General features: G+C 45.4%; 1 protein-coding gene across 1 annotated transcript in view; it reads right to left on the reverse strand.

The window, feature by feature from the left end:
• LOC309978073 (anosmin-1-like) overlaps positions 1-23474 on the reverse strand; it is a gene marked incomplete at its 5' end in the record, with an annotated part of 198369 nt that overhangs the window by 14921 nt on the left and 159974 nt on the right. The window contains 3 exons of the mRNA XM_082864422.1: positions 963-1109; positions 10164-10308; positions 12344-12549. Of these exons, the coding sequence (XP_082720548.1) occupies positions 963-1109; positions 10164-10308; positions 12344-12549 (498 nt within the window). The remainder of the gene's footprint in view (positions 1-962; positions 1110-10163; positions 10309-12343; positions 12550-23474) is intronic.

Genomic DNA, 23474 nt, shown 5'->3' on the forward strand with positions numbered 1-23474 from the left:
TAAATAGACAGTTCTCCAAAGACATACAGATGGCCAAGAGGCACATGAAAAGATGCTCAACATTGCTAATTATCAGAGAAATGCAAATCAAAACTACAATGAGGTATCACCGCACCCCAGTCAGAATGGCCATCCTCAAAAAGTCTACAAACAATAAATGCTGGAGAGGGTGTGGAGAAAAGGGAACCCTCCTGCACTGCTGGTGGGAATGTGAATTGGTACAGCCACTATGGAGAACAGTGTGGAGGTTCCTTAAAAAACTGAAAATAGAACTACCATACGACCCAGCAATCCCACTCCTGGGCATATACCCTGAGAAAACCATAATTCAAAAAGAGTCACGTACCACAATGTTCACTGCAGCTCTATTTACAATAGCCAGGACATGGAAGCAACCTAACTGTCCACCAACAGATGAATGGCTATAGAAGATGTGGTACATATATACAATGGAATATTACTCAGTGATAAAAAAGAATGAAATAATGCCATTTGCAGCAACGTGAATGGACCTGGAGATGATCATACTAAGTGAAGTCAGACAGAGAAAGACAAATATCATATGATGTCACTTATGTGCAGAATCTTAAAAAAAATGACACAAATGAACTTATTTATAAGGCAAAAACAGACTCACAGACTTAGAAAACAAACTTATGGTTACCAAAGGGGAAGGGTGGCCGGGAGGGATACATTGGGAGGTTGGGATTGACGTATACACACTACCGTATATAAAATCGATAACTAGTAAGGACCTACTGTGTAGCACAGGGAACTCTGCCCAGTATTCTGTAACAACGTAAATGGGAAAAGAATTTGAAAAAGAATACACGAGTGTATGTGTAAAACTGAATCACTTTGCTGTACACCGGAAACTAACAGAACACTGTTAATCAACTCGACTCCAATAGAAACTAAAACTTAGCAAGAACAACAACAAATAAACAGAAGCATCTGCCCACCTTCGGTCTTCTTCCAGTACACCTTCACTTGCAGCTGGCTGTCTTGATAGAACGGAGCTCCGATTTCCAGGAGGCGAGTGGGCCGTCGTCTTTGAAACGGAGGCTGTATTTGCATCGCACTTTTTCTAGTTTTCCCAAGTTGTTCTTCTACAACAAAGCACAACATTCTGATTTACTTGTTAAAAATAAATCTGTAACCTGACAGTAATCCCAGTGTATTTAATTTCACTCTGCTATTCATCCATATTTATTGCCTGATTTTTAAAGTAAAATGTAACGTGACTACACGTTCCTTCCAGCTCAAGTTGATGACACCTCCCCCTTCATCACACGCGCGAATGCATACCTAAAAGTAGACTGTGTACATTACACGGGATCCCCCGAACTTAAATTGGGAATCAACATACATTCACCAGCCCGGAAAGATGCTCTGATTTCAGTAACAGGTGGAAGTAGTATTTCTCACAATAGATAGACTTTTGTGCAGTTATGAAGTAAATGAAATAGTATTAAAATACCATTTCATGAAAACAGTATAGGTAGCTTTTCACAGAAGTACCAGCATGTTATGTTCCTCCATCTTTAGAGAGCCAGGTGAGAATTTATACGGCTTAGCAGGAAGTATACCAAAAATCCCTGCCCTCAGATCTCTCCTTTACCAGTTCACTGATTTTAGAAGTTGTACATTTAGAAATTCCGTCCTTGGAGACAAGACTTTTCTGCTTTCAGAATTCCAAGTAGCCCTTTGAGAGATAAAACAGCTTAAGCTGTATTGATTATAAAGCAGTCAGAAATGTGTTATCAAAACTTTTCCAATAGAGCTGTGAGGTCTGCATTCTTGAGAAGGTGGGAGGAAGAGGGAGAGATGAGGATGAATGCAGAGAAATGCTGACCTGCGGTGAATCAGGAGAAGGAAAGGAAAACTGAGGACCCAGAAGAAAAAGTACATCGAGTGTGTACTTCTCCTTACCGGGGTGTGCCTGTCAAACCATCCATGCAATGGATCTGATTAAAAGGAATGGGATAGTTACATTAGTTGGTACTTACATTTTAGTTTAAATAATTCAAATGAATGTTTGGATAACTCTGACATTTATTAGGTTAAGGATTCTGCACCCAATAGCACTTTGTGTATGAGGGGTTCCCCATACCACCGATTCTCAGACCCCAGCGGGGTGTCCTACAGTTCAGCTCAGTTCTGACAGTTTCTACCTGCAGACAGCATCAGATCCCACAGGGTAAGGGCTCAGTGCTGCAAGACTGCACCCCCCGCCCGCTTCAGATGCGAGTCACGAGTCCAGGTTGGCAGCAGTGCTTCTGATGACCTGCTATAGATGGGGGGTTCCAGAGACCCCTTCCTCAGATTCAAATAACTTGCAAGAGCAATTCACAGAACTCAGAGAAAAATTTTACTTGATAGATTACCCGTTTATAATAAAAGGATATAACTCAGCAACCTAAGTGTCCATCGACAGAGGAATGGATAAAGATGCAGTACATATATACAGTGGAATACTATACAGCCATCAAAAAGAATGAAACAATGCCATTTGCAGCCACATGCATGCACCTAGAGATGATCATACTGAGTGAAGTCAGTCAGACGGAGGAAGATAAATATCACATGGTATCACTTAGATGTGGCATCTAAAATACGACAGAAATGAACTTATCTACAAAACAGAAACACACTCACAGACATAGAGAACAAACTTATGGTTACCACAGGGGAAAGGGGGGAAGCGGAGGGATAAATTAGGAGTTTGAGATTAAAATATACACACTACTCTATATAGAAGAGATAACCAACAAGCACCTGCTGTATAGCAGAGGGAAATATACTCAATATTTTGTAATAACCTATAATGGAAAATAATCTGAACAAGAATACGTGCATGTGTGTAACTGAATCACTGTGCTGTATACCTGAAACTATAAATCAACTATACTTCAATTGAAAAAAAGAAACACAAAACCACAGACAACAGTAACAAAAAAGACTGTTCTAGGGATGAGGATCTATAACGTAGAAAAACTTGTATAGAAATGTTCACATCAATATTGCTTGTCATGTAAGCCCATATTTAGCTCACGTAAACAAGAACATCTGTCTTCAAAGTTAATCATGTCTAAGCATAAAATTCGATTTGGATATATGAAAAGTGAGTGGGAAAAGAAGGATCTAAGTCAGGAAGAGGCAGATGGAAGTGATGCACACGGCAGGGTGTGGGGAAAGGGGGCGGAGCTTCCACGTCTGAGGGTCTAAGGGAGCCCCTCCCCCAGCATGCGTTCACCACCGCGGAAGCTCTCTGAACCCCGTCTTTCTGGAGTTTTACAGAGGCGTCATCACACGGGCGTGCTGATTAAATTACTAGCCGCTGATGGCAAACCTCCGTCCTCAGCTCGCAGGTGGAGGTGGGCGTTCTGGGGGCCAGGAATGTGCCGAGACCGGATAGCAGGAGACGCTGCTTCCCAGCCTGCAGACGCCAGCGCAGCGAGCCTGGAGCCCAGAGGAGGGCCTGGGACGCGGAGCCCTCAGAAGGCTCCGCCCCCAAACGCATCCCTTTCTTGACACCACCCGGCGGTTAAAGAATCCTGCTGCTTACACCTAAAGCATGTTTCTTTTAAAGAATTAAAGGCTTCAGATTTTCACAAGCCCATTTATGCTTCTAATTCCTTTAAGAACCTGTGATGGGAAGAAGTCGCCAGCAGACTACCAAGACAGTTTAGAAAACCGTGTTTAATCTCTCTGCAAATTGTCTTCCTGCTGTCTTTTATATGCCATGGAAACATTCATTTCTCATTACAGACGTAAGGACGTGTGAATATATATATATATATATATATAAATATATACACACACACATATATGTATATCTCTCAAGATTGAATCTTTGCTGCTTTAGTGAATATTTCCAGCACAGACACGCATGGACATGCCCCATCCCCCATGTAGGGACAGACGTGATAGTTCAGTCCTGGGAGGACGTCCTTGACTCGGAGTGTGTCCTCCACTTTCAGCAGGAAACAAAAATGGAATAAAATTCATTCCTTCACATTCTGAAGAGGTATGAGGTCTGATTTATTTATACTCTTTAATACTCCTGAAAGTTAAAAGAATTGAGTGACTATGCTATTTCTCCAGATGTCAAAACTCTGATTACCTTTTCAGATTGAGAGATTCAGAGTATTTTCTCTCCAGTCCATTTTTATTTTGGAGAGCTGGAAGCATATTCCAGTTGCATGAGGCAACTATAAAAAAACATTTGGAATCTGTCAACCCTGGAAATACTCCTCCTACCTCCAAAAAAGCAAGTTACATTTCCATTAAAGATAGTATTATGTCTTTCCTCCTTCAAGGGACCCTTTTATAAAACTGTATGAACATTCAGGCTTTGCTTGCATCGAAATATTTATTATATTAATACACCTGGCACCCCGCAGACCTGGAAAAATATAATTCAAAAAATAATTTATATGCTGACATTTACTACACTCATTCCTATAGAATATAATTTCCCTTGTTTATACTATAAAGTTGTAGTTATTCCTTACTTCTAGTTGCTTCATGATGAAATATAGTGTTCTTGTAAAAGTCATATACTAGTGTTTACGAGATTATATATCAACATTGGGTTATAAAGAACATCCTGACACGTATTCAGCTATATCCTGCCTCATCCTTTGTAAAACCAGTCTCTTCTGTCGGCTACACTGACACCCAAATAACATGTATTATGACAGGTACTTTGCACTATCACTTCTTATTTTATTTTTCTGAATCCGCATGACAGGCATCAGTTAATCCTAGCATAAAGTGGCCTTTGGTAGGTTAACTGTCACGTCTCTTTATTGGTCAGGTAAAACGTTACCTCATTGTACAAGATGATTAGAAAGTGACCATAACACTCAGCGTCTTGCGGGAACAGGAGTTGGTTGCGTGCGCAGGTAAGAGCGGGAACAACTGACTGGTTTGCTTTCACAGGAGTTCCTGAAGCAGTGCTACAGGCCACGCCTAGGCTTCTGGAGCACGTGGGCTCTGACGGCTGCTGTGGGCACACAGGCGGACAGTCCCTGTTCTCTGACCTAGAGGAGACCTTAGTTGAGCGGATGTACTTTCCAAGGGATAGGTCTAGACCCCACAGACTGGAATCTGTCGTGTGCAAAAGGAAGGACGCTTCCACCGGAGATTCCAGAGGACAGGCGAAGACACTCAGGGGTGAAGGACAGATGTGTTTGTATCTGGGGGGATCTGAGTGGCTCACTGAGAGGGAAGAATTCAGTCTATGTGATGCCTAATGGCTTAAAGTGAGAGAGAAGGGTTTGTAATCATACCCGAGAGGAAGGGAGAGGGAGCTAATTGAAGAGGATCTCACCAGGTGTGTGTGGGGAGATGCCCCAGGAAGAAGGAGAAAGCCCTAGATGTGCTCTGGAGACCCAGAGTCTGTAACAGTTGTGTCTGTGGGCTGGACCATGAAGAGATTCTCGATGACATGACTTCAACAATGGCAAGCCAAGGCTGGGTTTTCCTCTCCTTGTTCTTGGTTGTGGGCAGAAACACATATTAAATTATGGGAGTTTGCAATCCCATACCAGTCTCCAATGGGGAAGGAATGTTGTTTACTGGAAAAGCCAGGAGACTAAAAGGCAAACTTATTTCACACAGTAGAGGAAATCCCCACCACCAATAGAAAAAAAAAAAAAATGGGTCTTAGGAGAAGCAGAGGTTTAAAGGGTTTTGGTTTGAGAAGACATTTGGGGAGGAAAACATGGCAAAGCAATAAAGGATGAGATCTGTGGAGACTTGCAAAGAGAAGACGTAGGTGACAGTCTTGAGAGGGGAACTCAGGAGAGTAATCTGTGATATGGTTAATATTTTCTAAAGAATATTTTGACAGCTGTCTACAAAATGGATATTTAAGAAAGAGTGGAGACAAATATTAGTTAGGAGATTACTTTATAAGAAAGGTGACAATGGGCTGAACAAGGGCAAGACTTGGACAGATCCCACACAGAATCTGAAATTAGAGTCAAAAGGACTTTCTAATGAACTGGATTTCTGAAGAGAAAGCAAAGCGAAGCATGACGAATGACCTCTATGGATGGCTTGAACAAAAGGGGGAACGGTGGGAACTTTGGGGGCAGGAGAGCCTGGGAGAGGAACGGGTGTGAGAGGGAAGCGGAGAGCTTGGTTTGGGGGATGTTGCATTCGAAGTACCTGTTGGCCATCCCAGGGGAGGTGCTGAGCACACACCTCTGCTTTCAGGGAGCATCAGCTGGGAGACACAGGGTGGCCTTCGCACGTGGATGGTTACGACACCCACGGGAGTCACTGACGTCTCCCGGGGAGGGAACTGACCCCCCCTCCACTCCCCACCCCCAAGCTGATTCTCTGCACAAACGATGCTCTCTTCCAACTCTGCGCTTGTGTGGGGTGACACCCTGTGTCCCACGGAGCGCCCATTCTTCAGGACCCAGGAGGAGCGCTGTGCTCTTGGTTCCCACCGCCATGTCTGTCCGTCTGCGCCATGCTTCCCTGCAGCTCTGTGTGCAACGGACTGGTCTCTGTGTAATCATGTTGACATGTTTCTCTCCCAAATTCAACAGTAGGCGCTTTGAAGGCAGAGATGGAAATGTGTCCAGTGCTGCAGTAATGTGTGTGTATGAGTGTGTTTGCACATGTAGATGTACGCATGTGCGTATATACAGAACATATATACACATATAAATACATGGTACACATATACTATATAACGTACAGTCTATATAGTATATATCCTACAGTGTACATATCTTTATACTATAATACAGTGTACAGTGGTATAAGGTAGTAATTATTCCCATCATTAGATACAGTTTGATGAATGAATGGAGGACTGCATTAAAGAAATCAATGAATAGTGCAAATATAAGTTGCAGCCACTATGGAAAACAGTATGGAGGTTCCTCAGAAAACTAAAACTAGAGTTGCCATGTTATCCAGCAATCCCACTCCTGGGCACATATCCAGACAGAACTGTAATTCAAAAAGATACCTGAACCCCTATGTTCACAGCAGCACTATTTACAATAGACAAGACATGGAAGCAACCTAAGTGTCCATCAACAGATGAATGGATAAACAAGATGTGGCGCATATATACAGTGGAATACTACTCAGCCATAAAAAGGAATGAAATAATGCTACTTGCAGCAACATGGAGGGACCTAGAGATGATCATACTAAGTGAGGTCAGAAAGAGAAATACCAAGTGATATCACCTGTATGCAGAATCTAAAATATGACTCACATGAACCTATCTAGGAAACAAAAACAGACTCGCAGACATAGAGAATAGACTTGCAGTTGCCAAGGGGGAGCAGAGGTGGAGGAGAGGTGGATTGGGAGTTTGGGATTAGCAGATGCAACCTATTATATATAGGATGGATAGAAAACAAGGTCCTACCCTATAGTACAGGGAACTATATTCAATATCCTGTGATAAACCATAATGGGAAAGGACATGAAAAAATATATATGTATAACTGAGTCACTCTGCTGTGCACCAGAAATGAAACACAATATTGTAAACCAACTATACTTCAGTAGAATTAAAAAAGAAAGAAAAGAAAAGAAAAAGAAATTGAGAGGCATCTTCCCCCAACCCTCCCACCTCCTGCCACCATTGCATTATAATCTCTGGGCATGGTGCCCTACCACTAGCATTTTTACAAACAACTCTCTAGTTGACCATAACGTGCAGCCAGGCTAAAGAAAAAATGACTTCAAGCAACTAAGCTGTTGAGACCCTACACGTGTGGTATACATTGTCCAATGAACATAAGGATTTTCTGGCCCTGTTTCATCACACCTATAACACTAGTATTGACTTACGCCTCATTCCTCCTCTCAGCTGGAAGCTGTCTCTAATGCATGATATCTTGCCTTTAACATGTCACGTGCTCCATAAGTGCTGTCATAGATATTACTAAATCTGACTCTAAAATTACTCTTGAAACTGATTCATAATCATATAACGGACATATTGGACCTATTTACAAATTGTAAGATTGGACCTCCCTAAGAACAGTCAGGCTGAAATCAGGCACACAAATTAATGCTATTAAAACTGAATTGTGTTACAATGGTTTTAACCAACAAGGACCTACTGTATAGTGCAGGGAACTCTGCTCAGTAGTCTGTAATAACCTAAATGGGAAAAGAATTTGAAAAAGAATAGATACGGGTGTATATATATATATATATATATATATATATATATATAACTAAATCACTTTGCTGTACACCTGAAACTAACACAACATTGTTAATCAACTATACTCCAATATAAAATAAAAATTTTAAAGATCAAAAATAGGGTTTCCCTGGTGGCACAGTGGCTGAGAGTCCACCTCCCAATGCAGGGGACACGGGTTCGTGCCCCGGTCCGGGAAGATCCCACATGCCACGGAGCAGCTGGGCCCGTGAGCCATGGCCGCTGAGCCTGCGCGTCCGGAGCCTGTGCTCTGCAACGGGAGAGGCCACAACAGTGAGAGGCCCGCGTACTGCAAAAAAAAAAAAAAATCCAAAAAAGATACATGCGCCCCTGTGTTCGTAGCAGCACATGCACAGCACAGCACAGCCAAGACATGGAAACAACCTAAATGCCCCTCGACGGAGGAATGGATAAAAAGAAGACGTGGTGCATATATACAATGGAATGCTACTCAGCCATCAAAAAGAATGAAATCAGGCCGTTTGCAGCAACATGGATGGACCTAGAGAGGATCATACTAAGCGAAGTCAGTCAGAAAGAGAAAGACGAATATCTTATGATATCACTTACATGTGGAACCTAAAATATGACACAGATGAACCTATCTATGAAACAGAAACAGACTCACGGACATAGAGAACACAGTTGTGGTTGCCAAGGGGGAGGGCATTGGGGGAGGGATGGAGTGGGAGTCTGGGGTTAGTAGATGCAAACTATTACATAGAGAATGGATAAACAACAAGGTCCTCCTGCAGAGCACAGGGCACTATATTCAATCTCCTGGGATAAACCATAATGGAAAAGAATATATATATATATGTGTGTGTGTGTGTGTGTATGTGTGTGTGCATAACTGAGTCACTTTGCTGTACAGCAGAAATTAACATTGTAAATCAACTCTGCTTCAATAAAAAATACTGATAAAAAAAATCAGTGAAGTTACTAAACACATAGAAATGTTTCCATGAGAATTTTTATGTAAAAGTTGTACTGTATGCAAACTTATACATAGAAACAGTAGACTTTTCAAATCCATTTAATCTCCAGAAGGACTACTTCTCAAATAGGTAGGAAGCTCTGTTTCTAGAACTATTTTGAAAGCATCATTTCAAATGGACCTGCTCGTTTGGATCCTATTGTTTCCCAGGTGGTAGAAGATAATTATGGGCAATCCCTGCGTCTGACAGTGCAGAGCCAGCCTTGCCTTTCCTAAATTCAACAAGCTTGTCACACCTTCCGTGTCTGACCAGGCCCCGTCCCGGGATGAAAGGCAGATCCCACGGGACCCTGCGAGCCTGGGGAAGCAGGACCCGCGGAGACCCCTGGCGGCCTCTCTCGGGCTCGCCTTCTATCTGCCCGTCCCCAGATCCCTGGCCAGGAGCTTCCCCACAGCTCTTCTCACCAGTCCCCACCTCTGAGCAAAGCCGGAAACACCACGTAAGGCACTTTCCAGCTCAGAGGTGAGTGTCTCATAAGACTCTCCCCTTGCTTTGCTCAGTTCACGGCAAACAGACTAGTTTAGAACCACTGGCAACAAGGTATGGGAATGATTTAGTCACTGCCCCCAGTGGAGAATTAGGTAGCCTTTTGCAGTAATTGTGACCACTGTGTAAAACCAGTAAAGAGAAAAAAGGGCATGTCGCATTTTTAGGAGGGAAGCAACAGTTTCTAACAGTTAACTGTGCGGACCCTCCTTAAAAACAAGTACGCATATGCATAAGGACCCCAAATCATGGACGTATAAACATTTGTTCGAGTGAGACACCCTTTCTTCTTAAACTTCCATTATAACGCCAAAATACTGCACATAAAACTTAGGATAAAAATCCTAAGAAAAACTCAGAGGTAAAATTGGTACACATCATAGTTCAAAGGACATATTTACGTGTGTGAAGACTCTCCATGTAAAGACTGCAAATAGGAAAAAGGAACTCGAAGCACTTACTGCTGTGGACGGCGTGTGTGGACGTGAACTGGAGGGAGACCTTGGCGCTCTTGAGGCGAGTCTGGCCCCAGTAGGTGACGGCCTGCAGCTCTACTGTGTAGTCGCAGTCGGGCTGCAGTGGCTCCAGGGTCACAGAATTCTGAGACTGCAGGTGGAGGGAACACACACAGATTCTGTTACAAGCCGCCCTGCCTCTGAGCTTCCCTGCACAGCTGCTGTGTCCTTGTGAAGCACACCAGCTCCTCTCTGATGTCTGCCCGGACTATCTAAGATCACAAATCGTTCTACATCTTTAGCATATGAAAATCCACTTTTACCGTGGATCAAAATAAACGTCATACAAAAAGCACAAACACGTTTTTTTGGAAATTGTATTCCTAATCCCATTATTGGATGCTTTCCGGTAGCAGGAAAATGAATAATTCTGTCGCCTCACTCCTTACTAGATACCACCTTACAGAGAGAAGAAAGCTATAAAGATGAAGAATTTGCATTCCCTGTATTTCTCTGATTTTATCCTAAATCTTCTAGGAGTAAATTTCCACCAAAAGTTGTAAGGAAAAGTCAACCTGACAAAATGCTTAAAGCACTTTTTTATGGCTTGCAGGTATAATAATAAAGCCCCTTACAAGTGCTCGGAATTAAGAGAAATAAGGTTGTTGTCTTAGAATTCAAACATTCATCAAAATATAGTACATGTGATATCACATGGCCCTAAATGGTCTAATTGGTGGTATTAACATCTATGAAGGGAAGAATGTGTCCATCACTAATGCGACACCAGACGTCAGGCAGTCAGTAAGTAGCACGTGCCTTCCCACAAAGAGTAGGCCAGTTGCACGCGTGCATCGTGCTACAGGAAGGTATCGTCATCTGAAATTGTCAAATACGGAATCACATAAGCCCGTCCCTTGTTTAAATACCTCAATGACCTGTCGGAATTCTCCGCGCCATTTTGGGTCACGTGAGATCTCTTTTCAGGGAGAGAACGTGATTTCCATGGGCGTTTCAGAACCGTGAGCACAACGCTCCCTGTAAATTAGTAGTTTGGCACCTTTACATGATTCAGGCTTTTGAGGGGTCAGTTATCAGAACTCGGCCACCTTCCAGCAGGGCGGCTCTGGACGGCTGAAAGGACTGCGCTTCCAGAAGTGGGGGCCGAGAGGCAGGCTCTGGGCCGTGGTCCCTGCTCCCAGGTGAGGCTGGGCCGCCTCTCAGCCACACCCACCGTGGTACTACCCGTGCCTCTTCGTGCCCTTTCTGCCTTTCACCTACAGGATGTCTATGAACTACCGATTCCCAATTATTTTTAGTTAGGGTTTCTCGTCATGTTCTGTGTCACTCTTCCTAAACTATTATCTTCAAACAAGGAAAACAGAATTCACCTTTGAAAGAGCATTTCCTTGAAAGTCCCCACCCCTCTTAGTTTTCACAGGTATTAGGATGGACTCTTGGGAAATGAAAAGACATCGATCCCCAAGAAGAAAACTTCACAATTTCTCATGTTTCCAGTTCCTGATCGTAATTCTCAGTTGGTCAAATTTTAATACTGAGAACTTTAATGAGTCCCATGACCTACAGCTTGCCTCTTGTGGATCCAGAAAAACACATCACTCGTAAGATAGTGACCTATGATTAAGGCTACTCTAGGCCTGTTAACAATTATAATTAAATTCACAGTTCATTTTTTTTTTTTTTTTTTTTTTGCAGTGTGCGGGCTTTTCACTGTCGTGGCCCCCCCCGTTGCGGAGCACAGGCTCCAGACGCGCAGGCTCAGCGGCCATGGCTCACGGGCCCAGCCGCTCCGCGGCATGTGGGATCTTCCCGGACTGGGGCACGAACCCGCGTCCCCTGCACTGGCAGGCGGACTCTCAACCACTGCCCCACCAGGGAAGCCCAAGATGGAGACATATTTGTTCCTCTGATTTCCGGTGTGGTACCAGCCATTTGGATCTGAGTAAGTCAACAGACTGAACTCAACTGTTGTCACCTAAAGTGTGCATGGCTGAACGGCTGGCCTGGTCCTCTGTTTTCTGAACTTCCTCGTTCAAAGGGGAGGGATGGGAACCTGTCCCTCATCCGTCCCTCTTGTGGCTCAGCAGAGGCCACTCTCAGACCAGGTGCCTGAGTTCAAACACCACTGCGAGGAGATGGGCCTCTTCCCCCTGGTTCTCACTCACCCCACCCGTGGTCTTTCTCCTCTTCTTCTTCGTTGGCACAAGTGACTTGCCGCTGACCGTCCAGCTCCAGAAGACTTTGTAGTGATGCACTGGGATGTCTGGTTCCTCGGGGAGATCCCAAACGATCGTCACAGTCACGCTTCCGTCACTGTTGATGGTGGAGTTTGCAAGCCGGAGGTTGGCTGGGGCCGGTGGTGCAGATGGATCTGAAATCCCAGGAGAAAGACACAAGGGCCCAGGATGACCACAAAAGCATCGCCTCTGTACATGTAATGACTACAGGGTCGATGCAGGAAGACTGCCCTTGATGTGGAGAATAGCTGAAGATAAGCACTAAGGAAGATCCCCTTCTTAAGCCTCAAACTGAAAAACAACCTATAGAACAGTAAGAGCAATGTGTTTGCGCCATATTTGTCATCTAGGCATTTCCATACTGCTACAACACAGCCAAATTTTCACTGTACCAAAATGGATAAAGTTCTGTAAAACATGGTCAAATTCCATGTAGGTTGGTTGGCATTAAATAGGTCAGCAAGGTTGAAATGCCTTTGAAAATTCTGAAAAGAAAAGACAGAACTCTAGGACCAGCTCATTCGAGTAACTGTTTTCACCCGAGCGGTCCTGGGGCTTTAGACCGTTCAATCAAAAGTTAAGAGTGACGCGAAAACATCAGCAAAAACAAACCATTCGTTTCTTCGCCACATTACAAAGTGGATGACAGACGGGTAACATTTTTATAGTTCCACCATTTCTAGTTTGTCGCATAAGCCACAACCGTCTCAGCTGTCAGGAGAGAGATTAGGTTCTGGAATGATTTCTCTACAAACCTCCATTTGAAATCTATGTACGAAGATGACTAAGTACGTGTAAAGCTGAGGGTCTTTCCTTCATGTTTTCGCCACAAATTGAGCCCGCCGCTCGCCACAAATGATTTACAGATGGTTTTGTTTTAAGACGCCTGCCCGGAAAAATGCTGTCAATAATTCTAATTCTAATACCATCTGCATCAGAGGGGCAGAGAAGCTCTATCTAACTCCATACAAACAAAGAAGACTGGCGGAAAATAGCCATGGTTTTACCCTTGGGATGGTTTGTGTTTCGGGGATGATGGAAGCATGAATTATTCTTTTTAAATCTCTTGCTTTTCTGTAAGATAGATAAGTTTTGGAGGTGTGGTGGGCTGTGTCATTTTTAAAAGCTTTGTAGTTGCTTTCCTAGGCTAATGGCTCATCCAATGCACATTACCTGACATGCCTGACCAAGGTGGTTCTCAAACGGTCACCGTGAGGAACCCTCTGGGAGCGCCCAAGACTTATACTGCGGTATGCTGATTCAGCGAGTGCAGGTGTGGCCCATCGATATAGCCACGTTCAATATATGTTCATGTTTTATGTAAAATACACACTTGTATGTAACGCACACACGCGACTCTGAAGTAGATCAGAAGCTGGACAGTCCTGCACCTGGTGGCGGCCAGGCAAAGGTGTAAACAGCCCCTGGCTCCCGCGAGGAGGGAAGTGCTGGGTCCTGTTATCACGGGCTCAGGAAGCACGGCCTTCCTCGCTCTGCTGGTTCTGCGGAGCCCCTGGGAGCCCCACGGTGGTCATCCCCACAGAGGCGCCACACGCCTCACTGCCTTCACCCTGCATCGTGGTCTCCGCCTGCCTCCGCTCCCCACTGGCTGTCCCTCTGGTCCCTTGACCCTCCTCAGCCTCCCCCCTCCTGGCCTCCCCATCCCACCGCCGCTAAGCAGGGGAGCATCTGGCCTCTGAACTCGGGGGCCTCTTGGCATCTGTACCCAATCTCTAGAGATCTCACCAGTCACAGCTTTAAAACCCCTGAACTTCGATTCACGTACTCGGGGTCTTTGCGTCAGCTACACCTGGAGGTCTCAGAGGCGGCTTGCAAGGAATGTGCCCAAGACCGAAGTCCCCGTCCCTCCCAGCCCCTGCTGCCCCCCACAGACGCCCTCCCCGTCCCTCCCCGTCCCTCCCAGCCCCTGCTGCCCCCCACAGACGCCCCATCTCAGGAAACACAAATTCCTCTTTCCCGCTGCTCCCGCGCCCAACCTCGAGGTCGTATCCCTCTTCTGCTTTCATTCCTTGGGCTAGCAGTACCTTCAGAAATCTATCTGGAATCTTACTGTTTCCACCAGCATAACACCGTGTGCCAAGCCTTTGTCTTTGCTCCCTGATGACGGCGAGGGCCTCCGAGCCTTTCCCAGTACGGCAGCTGGTGGTTTTTTAAGACACAGCTTGGAAGCTCTCGATGGCCTCCAGTCTCACTTAGAGTCAAAGTGCTGGCAGCCTCCCCAAAGTCCTGTGCATTCTCACCACACATAACCTCCCAAACCTCCTTTCCTGTCCCCACCTGAGCCTGCTGCTCTGACCACACTGGTTCCCATCTGATTACGTGGAGATGAAAACCAAGAGCTACTGAAGCTTTTCCACCGGTTTAGCCTAAACGCCTCCCTCCCTCCCTGCCCCCGCCACCGAGAGGCTGTACCTACTGTAGGTTGACCAGATGTCACCCTACTCAAAACAGTTACATGTGCTTTCCTCCGCAGAATTTCACCACGATTTTCTCCTACTCTGGTATTCTCCAAGGCCCTTAAGATCAACCTCTGCGGCATGAGTCAGTCCTTAACCTACGACAGGTTACTGCAGACCTTTCTTATAGAAAGCTGGCTGGCAAGCTCAGCATCTCTTCAGAGCAAGAGAAAAATTACAACGTGTAAAGGTGATTACAGCCATTCACGTTTTCAGTGATGCACCTGGATGTCTATATGCTGGAAATAAGTAGTTATGTGAATCTTCCAGAGAGTCTGGGTTCGTAGGACAAGCTCAAAGTCACCTCCTTTTCTAAAGAAATTCCAGGTTTAAGGAAGGCAACTGGTATTCAGTATTTCATCATTTCCCTAATCTACTTCATTCATGATATCATTTCTTACTGCCCTGGAAAAATTCCTCATACCTTAGATGTGATCATAATTCAGAAAAACATCATCTAGCTTATGAAACATGATAAAATATGAAACAACATAATTTATGACAATGGCATTAGGAAGTACTGCTTTCAAATAAATGAATTAGTAATATTTGCTTCACATTTTCTTAAAAGTAAGGCCCATTTGAGTACTCACAATACCCAGGTGGCGTACTCCCATTACCAACGTGAGACACCCCCAATCTCTTTCTCCCCCCAAATAACTACTTTTTAAAATTTTGAAGCCAAAGGGGAATAGCAGAGGTTATCGCCCCAATTATCCTCTGTAAACGAGCTACTCATTTATCTGTCTAGTCACTGAAGACTTCAGATGAGAGAGTCTGTCCTGTTTGTCTAATCTGAAGGATTTCATTCAGTCCCAACAAATCCCCAGATTGCTGTCATTCTCTGCCTTGTGAAATGGTTCCCTGCAGTGTGAAATCAAGTATATTCACTTTGTTGAAATACACAAAATCTTTTCTTTCAGTTTACATAATATTTTAATTCTGTTAAAACATTGAAATGCAGTTGGAAGCTTGTGGAAAAAATTATATGCATATAGAAACTCCACATTATGATAAAGCTCTAAGGGATTTTATAATTTATTTATGAACTTTAAAAAAAAAAAAAAAACTGGTAAGGATCTTAAGGGTTGGATAGGTAGAGTGACCTGCCCGAGGTCATTCACATAACTGGTGGCAGAGCCAGGCGTGAGAATGACAATGAGGGGAGAAAGAGGGGTTTCAGGCCACATCTCTACATCTGTTATGTGTCATCAACATCACCATCATCATCATCATCACGATGGGCCACTGTCTCTACAGAAAGTCAACATGTGAAGCCCTTTGCTGGGGAAAGTGCCCATTACAGTCTGGCACAGGGATTGAAAGCCTTTTTCTGTAAAGGGGCAGACAGTGAATATCAAGGCTTTGCAGACCAGACAGTCTCTGCTGCAACTAGTCCACTCTGCTGTCGTAGCTTGGAAGGAGCTGCAGATAATATGGAAACAAATGAGCACGGCTCTGTGCTAGTGAAACGCTATCTGCAGAAACAGGCGGCAGGCCAAATATGGACCACAGGCCATGGACTGTCAACCCCGGAGCTAGAGTCTTTCCAAAGCAATGACACCATTTAGTCTCTTGGAACTGGACATAAGCACAGCTTATTTCCAATTTTATATGCATATGGTTGTGCTTTGTTTTTTTTAATGTTGGCCTTTTGTTCCCATTTTGCAGATGAGGAAACTGAGGATCAGAGAGTTTAATTCACTAGTCCAAGAGTGTAGGGGGAGAAGGTCAGAGGCACATCACAAGACCAGAGCTCCCCTGACCCCTCCCTCTGAAGCTTAAGTGAGAGCATTTCTCTCCCATCTCACCTCTCTTTCTGCTTCATCCACTCCCTCTTTGCAACCTTCCCAATTATCTGCAGAAACACAACTCACAAAGCAGGCAGCAAGTACACTTTCAAAGATAAATGTAATAGGAAGCCCGTATTAGCTCCTTTTACAGTTTGCATGATTTCCAGGGCAAAGGTATCTTCGATGTTTAGCAGGAATAACCAACTTCAGCCTTGGAGAAAAAATAGTTCCTTTTATTAACGATCCTATGTAGTGCTTTTGGCAAAGGAAGATGGAAGCTTTGGGTTTCAGCAGATAGATTTACGGTTGCATCTCTGACCCTTTTGTGACAAAGTAACACGCACGGTAGAACAGCTTTACGCCCTACGAGGGGTAAAGTGCCAAATGAAATCACTTGTCACCCCTGCAGAAAGGCAGGCTATTATCACACTGATGTGAACTCTCATGGGAAAGGAGCCCTTCCTGCCATCCCAGGAGAAAGCCCATCACTTATTGTGAGGCAGGCGCGCCTCCACGTGTCCAGACGATCCTGTTGGTTAAACACGGAGACCCAGCCGCGCGTTAGCGCAACAGCAGAGTGGGGTGCAAACGGCAGTAAAGAGAGAGACCTTTAGATGGTCATACTCAGTGAAGGAAGTCAGACAGAGGAAGGCAAGCATCATAGGATACCACTTGCACGTGGAATCGAAAATGTGGCACAAATGAGTCCATCGACAAAACAGAGACAGACTCACAGACAGAAAACAAACTTACGGGTACCAAAGGGGAAAGGCGGGGAGGGGTCAAGCAGGAGTTTGGGACTAGCAGATACACATACTATATATAAAATAAACAGCAGGACCTACTGTGCAGCACGGGGAGCTAAACTCAGTATCTTGTAATGACCTACAAGAGACAATAATCTGAAAACATATATACTTATAACTGAATCACTTTGCTGTACCCCTGAAACTAACACAATATTGTAAATCAACTCCACTTCCGTAAAAAAAGAGAGAGCTTTATAAATACACAATCATGAAGAAATGTATGTACACAGAGACACAGAGAGAGGAACGAGATATGCTCTAAGAGCATGAATGTTAATTTTATTACTTATTTGAGTTCCTCAGACGATGTCCAGGGAACAGACTTCCCATTTGAAATGCATCAGAGCACTGCCTCTTAGGTGTGGGGCGGTGATCAAGGGCAGTTAGAGTTTTAAAGCAATGATATAACCAGTCACACATTCTCCAGCTAATTCGTAGGTTAGTTCTGATATTTAAACTGGTTTTTCTTTCCAGACACAGCGGTTGGAATAATTTTACTTCCCTCATTAACAAAAAAAAAGAAAAAGAAAAGAAAGACAGGAAAGAAAGGAAGGAAGGAAGAAAGAAAGGGAAGGGAAGGGAAGGGAAGGGAAGGGGGAAGGGAAGGGAAGGGGAGGGGAGGGGAGGGGAGGGGGAGGGGAAGGGAAGCGAAGGGAAGGGAAGGGAGGGAAGGGAAGGGAAGGAAGGGAAGGGAGGGGAGGGGAAGGGGAGGGGAGGGGAGGGGAGGGGAGGGAAGGGAAGGGAGGGAAGGGAAGGGGGAAGGGAAGGGAAGGGAAGGGAGGGAAGGGAGGGAAGGGAGGGAAGGGAGGGAAGGGAAGGGGAGGGAGGGGAGGGGAGGGGAGGGGAGGGGAGGGGGAAGGGAAGGGAAAGGGAAAGGGGAAGGGAAGAGAAGGGAAGGGAAGGGAAGGAGAAGAAAGAAATCCCCCTGCAGTATCTAGACACACAACAACTTAGGGAAGCTGCAGAAGCTGCAAAGCAGGAAGCAGGCAAATTTCCAGCTATTACATAGTTTCAGGACATGTGCTCAGCACAGTGTTGTCCAGTGGAAATGGCACACAGAGCAGCTGCGTAGAAAGTCATGGGTCCCCGTGGAGCGACAGGGAACTTTATGACCACAGTGGAGTCTGTTCCTGCTTTCCTAACACTCCGTAATGTATGCGTGGAATAACATCCCGTGTGGTGCTCGCACGCTGTGAAAACAACGTCTGCTTTTCTTCTGCTTTTTAATGTATCCTGTACACGTGGGGAAATAAGGGGGGAAAGATGGATGGAAAACTCTCAACTTGGAAGGAAGTGAATATAATAACTGTATTATGTACATTAGAAGACGTATTAGGTTAATGACGACGGAAGGTGGATTTTTTAATTTGTCTTTATAAGATCTCCTAAAAGCACATTAATTCAGTGTTAAATGGATACGGACTAACCTCAAACATCCAGACCAATGTCTGCGTGCTTTTGGCAACACGCAAGAAAATGAAGCTGGGCTTTGCTTAACATAATGCACAAAACCGTCCGTCTTCCTGCTTCCACTGCTGATGTCGACACACAGAAGGCTCTGTAGCCCTTTATTTCCCCGATTCAGTCAACTTGTAAGCAGTCACTTGCAACAGGAAGTGATACTAGTAACGTATATTTCCAATACCAAGCATGCAGTATATGCACATTTTTTGCCCTGTCCATAAATATCAACATGATCGAGAGAATGTTCAAGACCAGTGTATACCAAAGTATGTTTTCTGCTGGCAAGAGCGTCACTCTAAATTGATGCCCGCCACTTTGGGGCGCTCTGTGGGTCAGCAGTTAGGGGCTGCTTCGTCAAAGAAGCGGACGACAGTGTGAAACGGATCTGATGTTGGGAAGGGTGATGGCAGATTCGGGAGGGAAGAAAGCAAGCCTGGAAAGGCCTGTCTGTCTCCACTTACTATTGCGTCTGTCCCACATTCGGGAACACGGGGGCTCCTTACATGATCTCGCCGAATTGCGTCCATCAAACTATTCATATCTTTGTTTTAAACCATAATTCAAAACACATTAGACACGTCTGTAACGGGAATCTTGTAGATATTGAGTAAACCAAGAGGTAGACAGCAGACGCTCTCGGGGTGCCACCCCTGTCCCCTGTCCTGTGCTATTTCAGGGCACGTCCGCTCAGCTTGTAAACGACCACACCTCTGTCTGTACCCAGAGCAGGCTCTGTGCGTGTGCAGGACACAGACGCCCAGGAGCAGCCCGCCTGCAACGCCCCAGTTCCCCAGAGGGCGAAGGGCTGCCCACTGTGGCAAGTAGCGTGAGAACGCGCCTTTGTGTTCCGCCTTCCCTTCCCGGTCACCTTCCCCTCTCACCCCCGCCCCTGCCCACCCGGTGTCCTGGATCCTTGCCTCTGTAAACTGCTTCCATGTGGAGCCTTAACTTGCATGGGCGTCTGGGGATCACGTCCCTGGCAGGTCATCTCCCGCATCAGGAGTCCCACGTGCAAACGCCCCTGTGATTCCACACGTATCTACACCTGTCTCCCGATGCTTCCTAGGGTTCACTCCCCACGCCACGGGATGGAAAAGTTTCCAAGTCCCTAGGGTCTGGCAGGCTTGGTGCCCAGAAAAGCGAGCGCTTCATCCCAGGAGTAGCCTAGGAAGGCAATTCACCATGTGGAAGGGTTACCATTTCCATTTTCTCCATTAACAGACAAAAAGTAGAAAGGGACATTATACATTAGTCTATTAAATTACCTGTAATTTTAGTTTTTAAGGTTGTAGCCAACTTTCCTTCTCAAGTACCAGGGAGAAAGACAGTATAGAGCATTTAAATAAGTAAATACAGAAAAATCACCTCAACCTTGGGGAGGGGCGTTGGCAGGGGTTAGCGATAAAAATATCCAGAAACGGTACTCACCTGGAAAGAAAAAGCCTGAAACTGACTAACCAATCTATGAACAACTCAGAATTTTCTTATAGAAAATAGGTACCCTAAGGGGTTAGGATTAAGTTATAGGGAGATATAAGAGTTAAAGGGAGGGCTTCCCTGGTGGCGTGGTGGTTGAGAGTCCGCCTGCCGATGCAGGGGACACGGGTTCATGCCCCGGTAGGGGAAGATCCCACATGCCGCAGAGCGGCTGGGCCCGTGAGCCATGGCCACTGCGCCTGCGCGTCCGGAGCCTGTGCTCCGCAACGGGAGAGGCCACAGTGATGAGAGGCCCGCGTACCACAAAAAAAAAAAAAAAGAGTTAAAGGGAAATTAACTGAGTAACCAATCTATTCGGGCAAACCACAGACTAGTAATTTTGTATTTGAAAGTAACCCTAAAGAAGAGAAAGACAGGAATTTTGGCTTTTCTGTGAGAATCAGGATGAATACCAGGCAGCAGGCCTAACTAAACTAAATGACGCCCACTTTACCAAGTTTTTTTATCGTCCTATTTAATTTTGCTTTTATTTTCAGAGGTGTTCGTGGAAGATGGAAAAGATCCTTGCCCCTTCCCTTGAGCCAGCCGTAAATGATCAAGTCTGGTCCCATATGCAAGTTCAAATGCACTAGGAAATGGCCTACCCTTTGCACAGACAACTATTTTGGAAGCACTATTTCTTTCTTAAAGTAATTTTAAACCACCAGAAGACGTACAACTGGTACAGTGTCAGTTGGTTCTGGAGCAGGGCGGGCATAAGTGGGCTTTTAATTAAATGAAAATGCACCACTTTTGGAAGCGCTGCAGTGACCGTTAAAATGGGGTGCTATTTGCTTTTACAAACCACACCGCACATGCATCCTTCCAATACGTCTCAAGGCAAGGCGCATTCCGGACTTCAGTCCTTGTGCTCTGCAAACCGAAAGCGTGTGTGCGCTGGTCATCCCAGATCCTCTGGCGGTCTCCGGGAAGCTGCATCACAGAACGGGGCTGGGGGCGAGGGGATGACAGACCCGCCTGACGGCTGAAGACATTGCCAGAACGGTCCACCTCGTCTCTCCCCATCTTACTCCACTGCATTTACAAATATACAAAAGTGCTTGCTGGGGGAAGAAAACGTAACAATCTTATTGAACTAGAATTTATATACCATACAGTTCACTCAAGCGTGCAAGCAGTGATTTCTAGTGTTTCCTAAGGGTGTGACCACCACCACTAACCATTTTAGAAGGATTCCGCTACCCCGTTAAGATCCTCCGTGCCCTGTCGGGAAAATTTTAAGGTAGAAACAAAGTTATTTTCGTGTCTTCAGCTGCTCCTTTGATTACTCGTGTTTCCATCACGTCCAGGGTCCTTCACCGGGGTACGTCCACCCCTCAGAAAAGCCCGTGTGCAGGAAAGGCCCTAAAACACAGCAGTCGTACTGGCTGGGCAACGATTACTCTTCTGGAAATATGTGCATCCCCAAAGGAAGGAAAGAGTCTTCCCCTGAAACACCCTCTTGTCTCAGTCATCTCTGTTTTAGTCACACCAGTCGCCCAGCAGTTCCTGACCAAAGACCCTGGAGTCATTTCCTACAGGCCGCGGGTAAGTCCCCAAAGCCTATCAGAGTCACCCTTCCACATGAGCTCCCCGGACAGCTGACTTCTGCCGCCGTCCACGTTACTGTCGCCTTTCGTTACTGCTGCTGCGTCACTGGTTTGCTGTGCTTTTTAGATCCACATATAAACGACAACGTAGAGCGCTCGTCTTCCTCTGTCTGGCTCTCCTCACTCAGCGCAGGGCCCTCTGAGCGGGAATACTGCACTGGCGCTCCGTGCCGTGACCCTGGACATCCAGCACGCCCAGCCCCTCCTTCCTTCCAGTCTGCACCCTTCTCTGCTCCACCCTCAGGCTCCACCCCCTGGAACCGGAAGGCTCTTCCTTCGGACGGTGCAAGGCCAGCCCTTCACTCCTTTATACAGCATCTCTTCTGTGGCCGCCCTCCCTGAAATAGGAAAAAACAAAAGCACCCCCTTCCCCACAGCTCCCGTGTCTGTTCTTTATTTTTCGCACTGTCAGTTATCACTCTCTACCCTAGTATATGAGAGTGTTTTATGTACTAATCTTGTTTACTGTTTCCTCTCACCCCCAATTAGAGTGAATCCGTGTGTGTGTGTGTGTTTTCCACAACAGCAGACATTTTTGTCTTTTACTTGTTACCTCAGTGCCTAGCACAGTGCCTGACACAGAGCAGGTGCTCAACAAACATTTGTTGAATAAAAAAAGGGAATGAAACGTGAGTGATAAAACGAGACCCCAAACACTTTATTTCTACCCTAAATTCTCCCAGTAAGCCAGGGAGGCTCCTGGAGGATTCTAAAACTGTATAAAGGATACTTGCACGACTTTATGGTAAATCCTAAAAATCACTGGCTAACACACTTAAGATGAGTGAATTTTATGGTATGTAAATTATACTTCAATAAGGCTGTTAAAAATTATTTTCCCAGTAAGACACAGTTCTACGCTTCGTGAGAACTGACTAAGGTGAGGGAAGACAGGGTACCACCTTGTAAACGGTGATGTATCCTTAGCCACATCCTGGAGAAAATGCTTTCAACTGTTTCGTGGGTCTATTATATTCCCATCATTCTGTGGCGCATCTTCAGTGGAAACACTAGAATCTTCCATAAATTCTAGGCATAATTGTTTTGGTTTCAGAAGTGCAAGAACTGAAGTCTGGAATGCTGAATGTTGGGCATATTTGTAAAACCAAGAAATAGAACAATTTAATGGTGACTGCAAGGTTTCCCCCAAATGGTGCACTTTCCTTCAACAAAAGCGTGTTTAAATTTGAGGGATGCCACTCTAATTCTAGACATATATGGTCCTCAGACATGTAGGAAGGGCTGGGACAGCACGGCCTTGTTCCTTCCCCAGAATGGTTGGCAGCCACCGGGCCGGCCCCGGGGACTGTCACAGGGCCTCTGCCCAGACCCCGTCTGACTCTGAAAGGGATTCCACCTCTGTCTGCAGAGGCTGGGAGCTGCTCTGCCTCATGTCTGGACATGCAGCCACGATCTGAGAGCGCCAGACC

Source organism: Leucopleurus acutus (assembly GCF_964270905.1).
Source record: "Leucopleurus acutus genome assembly, chromosome: X".
In the NCBI taxonomy this organism is placed as follows: Eukaryota; Metazoa; Chordata; class Mammalia; order Artiodactyla; family Delphinidae; genus Leucopleurus; species Leucopleurus acutus.